Genomic DNA, 12,389 nt, shown 5'->3' on the forward strand with positions numbered 1-12,389 from the left:
TACATTCCCACCAACAGTGTATGAGGGTTCCTTTTTCTCCACAGCCTCTTCAACATTTGCTATTACCTGTCTTGCTAATAACAGCTAATCGAACAGGTGTGAGGTGGTATCTCATTGCCGTTTTGATTTGCATTTCTCTAATAAATAGCTCAGTTTTATAATAGGAAGCATCTAGCTGTTGTTATATTTCTAAATTCACATAATTTTCCTCCCTCCCTTTCTTCTTTCCTTCCTTTGTTTTTGAGAGATAGAGGGAGATAGACAGGAAGAGAGAGAGAGGGTGGAGAGAGAGATGAGAAGAATCAACTTAATGTTGCGTTGCCTTAGTTGTTCATTGATTGCTTCTCATTGTGCATTGACTGGGGTGTGGAGTGAGGTTCAAGTCAGTGACCTTGGGCTCAAGCCAGTGACCTTTGGGCTCAAGCCAATGACCCTGGGATCATGTTGATGATCCTGAACTCAAGCCAGCAACTTTTGGGGTTTTGAACCTGCGTCCTGATACTGAGGCTGGATCTATAGTAAAATCAAGGAATAAAATAAAATGGAAGGATGAATCATTTTACACAATTCTCATTACTGAATTGTTTCTTTAGCAAAAGATAAAACTACAGAATATTGTGCCAAAATGTCAAAATATTCTGAAAATTTGCAAAGTCATATTGATATATGAATAGACTACTTAACGTTATTATGTCCATGTGTAATGTTTGAAACACAGTTAAGTTCATGTTTTTGATGTAATTTTGGAATTAAAATAGCAAATTTAAATATATTTCCATATGCTTGCTTGCTTTATTTATTTTACCAGTTTTTATCTTTGGCGTGACATATTTATACCTGTTAAACAGGTAGTAAATCACTTGAAAACAAATTTTTTTCTGAGAAGCTAAATTGTTAAAAGTCATTTTGTCACAGGAAAAAGGGATCCTTACATTATAACTTACTGCTGGAATAAACCAAAGGAGTCCCATCTATGAGGCAGATCAGCTTCAAGCCTCAGAAACAACTACTCCCTTTTTTTCTTCTTTCCTGTTTTAGCAAACTTCTGGCAACAAAACAGACAACACTTTGTGATTACAAATATAACCGTTGCCACACAGACCAGCAGGAACCCAATCACATCCAAAGAGTGGTACTGGACCCAGTTGAGGTCATAGGAGGCTGGCCGCAGGTGTTTGGCTCCTTTATGGCGCATGACAAATTCGATCCAGAAGACGGCTCGATCTAGAGGTTTCATTGGCTGGTCATGGTGAATTCTTGACAATTTCATAACATTCTCCTTATATCTAAAGGAGAAACACAAAGATACTAGCGTTGAAAGGAAGTTAATTTGCCTATGTGACTCATGCCCATGAAGTTTTTTAAAGAGTCATATACGTATATGTTTCAAATAAATGTCATGGAATTACAGAAGTATATTTTTATTTGGCTTATCATGGAATGTTTGGCTTTTAAATTGGAATTTTTTGATGACAAATATTTAAAAAATTGAAGATGGATGATCAGGTGGGAAAGTTATATCATTTTACCAGAGGAAATGATAGGAGCCATTCTACGGACTATATTTATGAATGAAAAAGAGGCTACACAGCAGACCTGACAGTGTCAGGAAACCACATAGCAAGCCTGACAAGCTCATGACCCAAAGTAACTACATTGGACTATCGATCATAAATTTTTAACTGGACTGGTACTGCTGTGTAGTTTCATCCCAGGCATATAGTTTCTTTAGTAAGAGGTTAATCTTTACCTGAAGTGGGAGTGTTCATCGTTCTTATACATCTAGGATAATATACCTCTGAAATTCCAGAGTACTTTCTTGGAGGTATAACCACAGGCACCAGAGCACAATGACCACAAAACTCTCATTGACCACAGAACAGCTCTATTTACTATAAGTGTTAAATGTTAACCGTTCAGTAACTACCAATGGGAAAGAAGTATATGTATCTCTCCATTTTACTTTTTATTCAATTCAGAGAGTTAACCCCCCCCCCCCACATACCTCCACTTTGCTTTCTTCTGTCTCCTTAATCTACCTCTAATGGATTTCATGTAACATTTCTTTTGTTTTCTCTGTTGATTCTAAATGCATTAACTGCTGTACTGCCGAACTGCCATTCTCCAGAGCAGTTTCTCATCTGTTGATCTTGTGTCTGGGCAGCTCTTCAGTTATTTGCTCAAATTAACTTCTATAAAATCTTTTGGTAGGTTTGGATGTTCTTTCCTTAAGATGAATCAGATGGTAAAATGTAGTTTTAGGATGATGCTTATGGAATTTTTGAAGATAATCTTTTCATTCACTGATAACTCCACTGCTACACCCTTCTTTCTATACATACCTTCCATTTTGTACAACCCCTCTGAGGACCCTTCTAATCACTAATGATATGATATATTGCCTAATTCACAAATTGCTTAATACAGCCAATTATTTCTTCAAATTTTGCATTTTGACAATGGACACAACCATGGCAACCTGCTCTCCTATGACTTTGTCCTAGGCACACTCTATTGTAGGCACATTGGCACTCTGGCTGTTTGTTCACTGAAGCTGCCAAGTGTGTTTCCACATCAGCACCTTTGTGCTTTGTCCTCTGTCCCTCCCGTGGAGCAGTCTTCCCTGAGACACAGCAAGGCTGCTTTCAACTTCTGAGGGAGGCCTTGATGTCATTGTCATGTTTCAGAAGAGCTTTTCCTGCCACACTTACAGCATTCCTATGCATTATTTCTGTTTTTTATTTTTTCCATATTTAATTCCTATTTTTCTAAATACATGTGCATTGGTTTAATATGATTTCAAATCCACTTCTTTATGGCTTAAGTGATGTTTATTAATCCAATTGTATATGACAAAGATTAAAAAAGTTTTTTTTGATGTAAAAGTACTAACAGGATATCATTCTACATCTGGTGTTTGTTCATAAGCAGTCGTCCCCGTCCCCTGCCATGGGCTTATTTGTAAGAAGATACTGAGAAACAACTATGGCCAGGATACATTTAGACTATAAATATATAGAGTTTGTGAGGACGATTTTGAGGTTTGGTTTGTGTAGGATGACTTCACTCATCTAATAACTCCTTGGAACATTGCTTCCTGTCTTGGTGACACATGTCTCCTAGACAGTGGTGATAAACACCAAAGCAGCCCTGTGAAAGAGATCAAACAACCTTCACTGCTGGTGACTTTGCTCCCCAGCAACCTGCTATAGCAAGTGGGAGCTTTAACTCTTGTGCTGGTAATTGGAAAGAAGCTGTTAGTTGGTTACCGATTCTTTATTAAATTTGGACTTTATTCCTTCATCTTCCCTTGCCTGGAAAAATAGTGTGATTAACCAGTCATTTCTTTGGTATATGTTATTCATTATTTGGCATATTAAGAGATATTAATCTGTATGCTGTTGGCTTGTGAAATTGTTATAATTCTCACATGAGCCTGAGCTACACAAATTGTGAGCAAAGACAGAAATCAGTCTTTCAGATAACTCACTGCTTCCCCAAACAAAACAAAACAATACATTTTGTAGAGTATACCCTTAATTTTAATATACAAAATAGGACAAATGCATATATCGTAAGTAAACAGCTCAAAATTTCATACTTACCTAGTAATTTGTTATGAACTTGACCTACCAATGTACCAAAGATACCACAAAGTAGTAGAAGCTCCCTGTTTTCTTGGACAGTTTAGTCATTAATGCATTCCCCAACTTAACTACTCTCATTAATTTTAACAACATAGTTTAGTTTTTAATATTTGTATATTAGAATAATATAGTAATACTTGTTATTTTCTTTTATATAGCAGTTATTAACTTCATTGCTGTATAGTATCTAATGTATTATAGTACCACAGATTATTGTGTCATAATATTCAATGAATATTTGGATTGCTAATATTTTTTAGTTATTTCTACTAATGCTGATATAAATATTTGTGTGTATGTTTTTTGATTTATACATTTATACATTTCTGTTGTCTATATCTCTAAAAGGGGAATTTCTGAGAAGAAAGTGCATATATGATTATGATTTCAGTATTGACTTTGAGTTATTTAGAAATATGTTGTTTAATTTCCAAAATTTAAAGATATTTTTGGTTTAGGGTTTTATTTTATTTCTAATTAAATTCTAGTATGATTGGACATGTACTCTCTATGATTTGAAAATTTTTTCAAATACTGAGTTTTGGTTTTGCCCCATCATGTAGGTTTAAATCATTGCTATTCCTTATGCAGTTAAGAATATATGTTCTCTAATGATGTATACATGTTAAATAGGTTGCATTTAAAGTTGTGTATGGGTCAGAGTAATGGTGGCTTGAGAGATACACTTGATCATTTCCCTTGAGATTTCAATAAGCTGAACAGCTATAACTCAGCAAAGAAACCTCAGCTGGGCTTGCAGGCTTGCCTGAAAAGATACACGCATTGAATAGACTAAAGATGGGATGGGTTAAAATAGGGGGAGGAAGATAAGAAGCACTCATGGTAGGACTCCATAGAAGAGAAAAACCTGAACTGCTGAGTTTTTATCTCCTGGGAGGAGAGATATGGGGGTCAGTTGGAGAGATACTGCCTCAAAGTTGTGGCAGAATACAGGTTCAGTGACAGTGTTCCCATGGTCTGCTGGAGGCCTGCACTTGGGACAAGAGAGAGAAGAACAAAGGATGCCCCTCCAACCTTTCAGATCCTGTCTCACTCCCTCATGGGATATGGAGAGTGGCAAGAATTATCACTCAGCTTGTTCTACAGGGCCACTCATTCCCCTGAAGAACAGAGGTGCTTTGGGTTTGATTACCTGGTCTCTTAAAATGTGGAGAAGAGCACCCAAGGCCTGAGATCATCATAGCTGAAGCTATAAAGCCCTCATAACACACCCCATAAATCACTGCAACCACAGCTCTGCTTCCATCATTGTCACAGCAACATTTCAGTGGAGGTCAACCTGTGAACTTCACAAAGCTAAAAATTATAATCCATTGCCACCTACTGGAAAAAAGAAACAGAAAAACCTTTTGGAAGTGCAACACAACCCCCTTTTAATTAGCTTGGAATTTTTTTCTCTTCTCTTTTTTTTTGGTTGTTTTGTTTGTTTTTTAATTTTATTTATTTAATTTTATAGAGACAGAGAGAGAGTCAGAGAGAGGGATAGACAGGGACAGACAGATAGGAATGAAGAGAGATGAGAAGCATCAATCATTAGTTTTTTGTTGCACATTGCGACACCTTTGTTGTTTATTGATTGCTTTCTCATATGTGCCTTGACTGCGGGCCTTCAGCAGACCGAGTGACCCCTTGCTCGAGCCAGCGACCTTGGGTCCAAGCTGGTGAGCTCTGCTCAAACCAGATGAGCTTGCGCTCAAGCTGGCAACCTTGGGGTCTCAAACCTTGGTCCTCCACATCCCAGTCTGATGCTCCATTCACTGCACCACTGCCTGGTCAGGCTTATTTTTTTTGTTTTTGATCTTTGTTCTGGGTTTTTGCTTTTTATTATATATTTTTACTAATTAAATTTTTTTTTTAAATTGCTTAATAATACCATTTTCAAGTGTCATCAAGGCATAAGAAAATTAATACTATGGCTACACAAGAAAGAAACACAGATCAGAAAGAAAATAAAAATCTCCAGAAACAGTCTCAATCACATTGAGGAAACCTTGGAGTTAAATGATAGAGAACTCAGAATTGAAGTTCTAAAAATAGTTCGTAAGATATGAGAAAACAATAATAAGCAATTTAATAAGCTCAGAAAACACAATAATGAATAAATCGAGTACTTCACCAAAGAGATTGAAACTTTAAAAACAGATGAAGAATTTAATAGTGAATTAAAATATGTGCTAGCAAGTTTAGCTTAAACATCAGGCAAGATAGAAGAGAGAATCAGTGACATTGAAGGCTGGCAATTAGAGATGAAATGGAGGGAAGAAGAGAAAGACTCAAGAATGAAAAGAAATGAAAGAGCTCTATGAGAATCATCTGACTCCATCAAAGAGCAATAGAAGAATAATGGGCATATCAGAAGAAGAAGAGAGGGATAAGGGACTGGAGTGCCTATTCAAACAAATAATTGATGAGAACTTCCCAAGCTAGTGGGAAGGGTTATATCCTTGAATCAAAGAAGCAAACAGAACACCTAGCTATGTGAAGCTAAATAAACCTCCAATCCAAGAAACAAACAAAACACCAAGTTACCTTAACCCAAAGAGACCTTCTCCAAGGTGCATTGCAATAAAACTGTCAAAATTCAATGACAAAGAAAGAATCTTTAAGGCAGCTAGGGACAGAAAAATATAACATATAAAGAAAAGCCCATCAGGCTTCTCAAAAGAAACTCTACAATGAGAGAGTGGGCCCAAACATTCAAAGTACTGAAAAAGTAGAACTACCAGCAAGAACATTATATCCATGAAAGTTATCCTTCAAATATGGAGAATTAAAGCTTTTCTAGCAATACAGAAACTGCGGTAATTTATCAACAGAAAACCCCAACAGCAGGGGTTTATTGTACTGAATACAAAGAACAAACCAACATAAAACTAAAAATAAAAGCTCCAACAATGGTTACAATATAAAACAAAAATAATGTGTGACAACAATAAGATAAAAATAGAGAGGATAAGAATCTGCAGTAGCAAAAAAGGAGGAAGGGCAGAAACTCTCATAAGACAAACAACTCTTGTATATATGAAAAATTTTTTTCTTAATAATATAATGGTAACCACCACAAAAAACAAATACTGAAACACAGCTTAAAAAATGGGGACACAGAAGAAAGAACTATAGAATACCACCAAAGAAAAACAACTGACAAAAACACAAAAAAGAAGAACCAAAAGATACTTAGAGGTACCAATAAACAAATCATAAAATGGCTATAGGAAATCCTCATGTGTCAATAAATTGAAATGGATGATACTTACCAATGAAGAGGCACAAAGTAGCAGATTGGATCAAAAAGCAAACCCAATCATATGCTCATATGCTGCCTTCAGGAGACACATCTAAGGTGAAGGACAAAAGTAGACTCAAAGTGAAAGTTTGGCAAATGATTCTTCAAGCAAATAATACCCAAAGAAAAGCAGGTGTAGCCATACTAATATCTGGCATTGCTGACATCAGGACAAGAAAATTGACAGGAGACAAAGATGGACATTTCATAATGATAAAGAAGACACTATATCAAGAAGGTATAAAATTTCTTAATATATATATGCACTGAGTTAGGGAGCTCCAAAATATATAAGACATCTTCTAACAGAACAACAAAGAAGAAACAGACAAAAACACAATCATAGTTGGACATCTCAACACATCATTGACATCTTTAGATACATCATCCAAGCAGAAAATCAATAAAGCAATATTGGTCATAAATGACAAACTAGACCAAATGGAGTAATAGACATATACAGGACATTTCATCGCAGCACATCAAATTATACATTTTTTTTTCAGTATGCATGGAACATTCTCAAGGCAAGACCATATGTTGAACCACAAAACTAACCTCAAAAAATTCAAGAAGACTGAAATTATACCAAACATATTCTCTGACCATAAGGCTTTGAAATTAGAATTCAACTGCATAAAGGAAGTAAAGGAACCCACAAAAATGTGAAAATTAAACAACATACTTCTAAAAAATGACTAGGTCAAAGAAGAAATAGATGCAGAGATCAGAAGATATACACTGACAAACGATAGTAACAACACTACATATCAAAACTTTTGGAATGCAGTGAAAGTGGTAATAAGAGGGAAGTTTATATCATTACAAGCTTATATCAAGAAACAAGAAAGATCCTAAGTAAACATCCTAACATTACATCTTAAAGCACTAGAAAAAGAAGAACAAAGGCAGACCAAAATCAGCAGAAGAAAGGACATAGTAAAAATTAGAACTGAACTAAATGAAATAGAGTACAAAAGACCATATAAAAATTAATACAACAGAGCTAGTTCTTTAAAAAAGTTAATGAGGTTGACAAACCTCATGCTAGACTCACTAAGGAAAAAAGAAAAATGACTCTTATAAACAAAATCCAAAATGAAATAGGAGTAATCACCACAGACTTTATAGATATACAAATAATCATACTAGAATACTATGAAAGATTATATGCCACCATATTCAGCAATCTTGAAGGAATGGATAAGTTCCTAGAACTATACAATCTGGGTATCTCTACTGGGTATATATCTACTCAAATATCTCAAAAATATTGGTTTTCAAAGACATATTCACCCTTGTGTTCTTTGCAGCATTATTCATGGAGGCCAAGACATGGAAACAACCAAAATGTCCCTCAGTAGAGGACTGGATAAAGAAGATGTGGTACATATGTGAAATGAAATACTACTCAGCCATAAGAAATGATGAAATAACATCATTTATGACAACATGGAAGGTCCTGGAGAACATTATACTAAGTGAAATAAGCAAATCAGAAAAAGCTAAGAACTATATGATTTCATACATAGGTGGGATAGGAAAGGAGACTCATGGATGTAGATAAAGTGGTTACCAAGTGGAGTGGGCTGGGAAAGAGGAGAGGAAAATGAGACAAATAAGTGGTGATTGATAATGATTTGACTTTGGGTGATGGGTGCACAGTGAAATCAACATTTCAAATGCTATAGAAATATTTACCTGAAACCTGTGTACTCTTATTGATCAATGTTACCACATTAAATTTAGTTTCTAAATAAAAAAGAATTGTTTGAAATTTTCTGTGTATTTGTCAGCTTTTTTATATTATACAAAAAGATCTTAAAAACATTGTATAGGTGTCCTTGGGTTACAACACAGTTTCGTTCCTACAACAGTGATGTAACCCGAATTTTGGTGTAAGTCAAAACACAACCTAGCCTAACACAAATGGGACGCGTGCACTTTTAACTGTCCAAAATGGCGTAGTAAGTGTACTGGGGGATGTCAACTTCCTCACTCATATGCTGTGTTACTGCGTATTCTTCCGCCACACACAACCAAACTAGTTTGCCCACATTATCTGTAAGTACGACGCTGATGGTGTAAGCTGAAACACTCAAGTCTCATTTTTTTAAAGTTTTTATAGGAGTGAGCTTTGTAAACATGAAATGTATGTCTAGACTGCCATAACCCAAAGACCCCCTTTATTATGATTAAAGGCTTGTATTTTTGCCTTTTTGTCTCTTTTTACTTCTTTATTTGGGGATTGATTATATTAATAGGGGTTAGCAATTAATAATTTGTATTGCATTGAAATATTAATCTTTTTATTAGTATAATGTACTTATCTTTATTTTTAGTAGTGCTTCTGGTCAACAGTGTCTCATAACAGTATAGCAGCATCGTTTTATGGTCACTCTTGAAATAGATTATTTCTCTACCTATTAACAATCTTTTTGTACACTTCTATTTACACATGGCTTCTAAATAATATATATACTTAATTTTGTTTAATTTGACATTACTTATATTTAAATGATTTAGTCTGTTTAAGATTTGCTATAGACCCTGGCCAGTTGGCTCAGTGGTAGAGCATTGGCCTGGTGTGCAGAAGTCCCGGGTTTGATTCCCGGCCAGGCACACAGGACAAGCGCCCATCTGCTTCTCCACCCATCCCCCGCTCCTTCCTCTCTGTCTCTCTCTTCCCCTCCCGCAGCCAAGGCTCCATTGAAGCAAAGATGGCCCGGACACTGGGGATGGCTCCATGGCCTCTGCCTCAGGCGCTAGAATGGCTCTGGTCGCGACAGAGCGGTGCCCGGGATGGGCAGAGCATTACCCTCTGGTGGGCAGAGCATCGCCCACTGGTGGGCATGCCAGGTGGATCCCGGTCGGGCGCATGCAGGAGTCTGTCTGACTGTCTCCCCGTTTCCAGCTTTGGAAAAGTACAAAAAAAAAAAAAGAAAAGAAAAGAAAAGAAAAGATTTGCTATAACTTTTGACATCCTTACATATATTCACACAAAATCATAGTGTGAATAAAAGCCAAAATTGAAAATAAGCAAAATGTCCACAAACTGATAAATATATAAACAAAACATGTGTATCCATACAATATAATATTATTTAGTTGTGAAAACTACAAAAGGGACAAAACTAAAAAACATTATGCTGTGTGAAGGAAGACAGTTTCGAAAGACAATATATTGTATGATTGTTATTATATAATGTCCAAAGGGACTTCTCTGTAGAGATAGGTTATTAATGGTTGAATGGGCAAAGAAAAAGAGAAGTGATTTCTAAGACAGTAACATGTCTTATTGGGATGATGAAAATGACCTAACTTTTCTTATGGTAATAGCTTTATAGCTATGTAAACATACTATATATACTTGAATTTTATAATTTCAACAGGTGGATTTTATGGTATATAAAAATATCTCACAAATCTTGTTAAATTGGTTATAATAAAATAAAGTTTTGTATATAAAATTACTTGTGGTTTCAGAAATTTTAGGTGCTATATTGCAAGAATTTATGATTTTCCTTCTAGAACATTATTCTTTTTTGTTTTCTATCATATTTAAAAAGATGAGTTTTTACAATCATCTATATAACTTTAGATTATTGAAGGAGAAAATTATTGCAGTAATTGACTGCCTATTAAATACATGGGGTTAAAGTATAACTTTGAGATTAATGTGTGGCCTAAAATAAAAGTTGATATAAGATGGGTTAAATCATGTTAATAATTTCAAAATTAGCATCTTAAAAATGGGATAAAACTCACAGGCACCACTGAAAAAAGAACCTATCTATAAACAATATTTATGAACAAGTATGTGATACTTACGAAGAGTCATTAATGACTGTCTTCAATGCATTGACCAAATCTCTACTTGAAATAGTGTTGAAGTCCAATCTTATAGCTGCTCCCTTGGTCTTCATGTGAGCGATGTTATCAGGTTGATCCACAAACAAAGGAAGGCCCACCATAGGGATCCCATGGTAGATCGCCTCGTAGATGCCATTGGTTCCCCCATGAGTGATAAAGGCTTTGGTTTTTGGATGACCTAGGATTGGGTGAATTTCAGGGAATTATGAACTATTAGTTGTGCCATAATAGTGGTGACAGAGACAATGTATTTAGTAACAGTTATGTACATTTCAGACTGTATTAAAAATGTCTTTCTGAACTCAAAGGAAGAGGCACTTAAGTCTGCTAGAGAGATAGTGAAGGCTTACATGGAAGACTGGTGTGACCTGTGACTTGAAAATGAATGCAAATTGCTAGTGGACAAAGTGAAAGAGAATATTCTGGATTTAAAAAAGAGTGTAAGTTAAAAAAAAGGTAGTGGGTCATGTTAGAATATATTCTCTTAGTAAAATAGTGAATGAAGTCACTGAATCTGCTATGTTGGATGTAAGGCAAGTAATGGAGGTGTCACAGGACTCAGAGGAAGGAAAAGCTACACATTATAATGAAGTATGTTAATACTTTGGAAAAAGACTGAAATTTTTCTCAATGGAAAATGGAGAGTCACTGGTAATAATAAAGGAGCTGATATTTTTTTAGGAGCACCTGCACACCCTTATCTTTAACCTTACAGTGAGTTAATGGCTTGGTGTCAGGACAGAATTAGGATACAGAGTGAAATAGAGATATTCTAGGTGAGAAGTAATTACACATGAAATAAAGATATTTTGTTTGTGACCATAAAGAAATGTGACTGTGTGAAATAAGATACCAATTGTTATATCTTATTTCTCCCTAGGACTGGGAAATAAATACTATATATATGGAAGTTAATTTTTATTTGAGGTTTTCAAGAAGAAATGCTCATTACTCTGGTCAAATTGACTCTAACTTCAGTGTTTTCTACAGCAGTGGTCCCCAACCCCCGGGCCGTGGGCCATTTTGTACTGGTCCACAGAGAAAGAATAAATAACTTACATTATTTCCGTTTTATTTACATATAAGTCTGAATGATGTTTTATTTAAAAAAAAATGACCAGATTCCCTCTGTTAAATCTGTCTAAGACTCACTCTGGATGCTTGTCTCAGTCACGTGATACATTTATCCATCCCACCCTAAAGGCTGGTCCGTGAAAATATTTTCTGACATTAAACTGGTTCGTGGCCCAAAAAAGGTTGGGGACCACTGTCTTACCAAGAAGGTCATTCTGGGGGAGCCATTTATAGATCCGAGTATTTGGCCCTAAGGTAGCCGGTTTTTTGCCTTCATATCTCCATATAACCTGTTAGAGTAAGAAAGTAATGTATTAGTAGTATTCCATGAGTCAAACTACAGAGTTATAAAGTGTCATTATTCTATTTAGAATCTCTATTAAGAGACATCTAGTTAAACCTCTTACATGTTCCAAAGAAGGAAAGGAAGACATGTTAGAGAATGAGAACAAAACCAAACCATTAATGGAAGAGGAGTACAGACTTGT

General features: G+C 35.6%; 1 protein-coding gene and 1 long non-coding RNA gene across 3 annotated transcripts in view; one reads left to right on the top strand and one right to left on the bottom strand.

Annotated features, from left to right (window-relative positions):
• Window positions 1-1,111, top strand: part of LOC136406380 (uncharacterized) — a 43,031-nt gene extending 41,920 nt beyond the window's left edge. The window contains exon 2 of the long non-coding RNA XR_010751667.1: window positions 902-1,111. This is a non-coding gene — a long non-coding RNA (uncharacterized lncRNA). The remainder of the gene's footprint in view (window positions 1-901) is intronic.
• The window catches only part of LOC136406376 (UDP-glucuronosyltransferase 2B31-like), a 39,438-nt gene continuing 28,055 nt past the window's right edge, over window positions 1,007-12,389 (bottom strand). For both annotated transcript variants that reach the window (XM_066386391.1, XM_066386390.1), the window contains exons 4-6: window positions 12,104-12,191; window positions 10,786-11,005; window positions 1,007-1,286 (exon numbers count right to left, since the gene is read on the bottom strand). In XM_066386391.1, the coding sequence (XP_066242488.1) occupies window positions 1,007-1,286; window positions 10,786-11,005; window positions 12,104-12,191 (588 nt within the window). The remainder of the gene's footprint in view (window positions 1,287-10,785; window positions 11,006-12,103; window positions 12,192-12,389) is intronic.

Source organism: Saccopteryx leptura, chromosome 5 (assembly GCF_036850995.1).
Source record: "Saccopteryx leptura isolate mSacLep1 chromosome 5, mSacLep1_pri_phased_curated, whole genome shotgun sequence".
NCBI classification, from domain to species: Eukaryota; Metazoa; Chordata; class Mammalia; order Chiroptera; family Emballonuridae; genus Saccopteryx; species Saccopteryx leptura.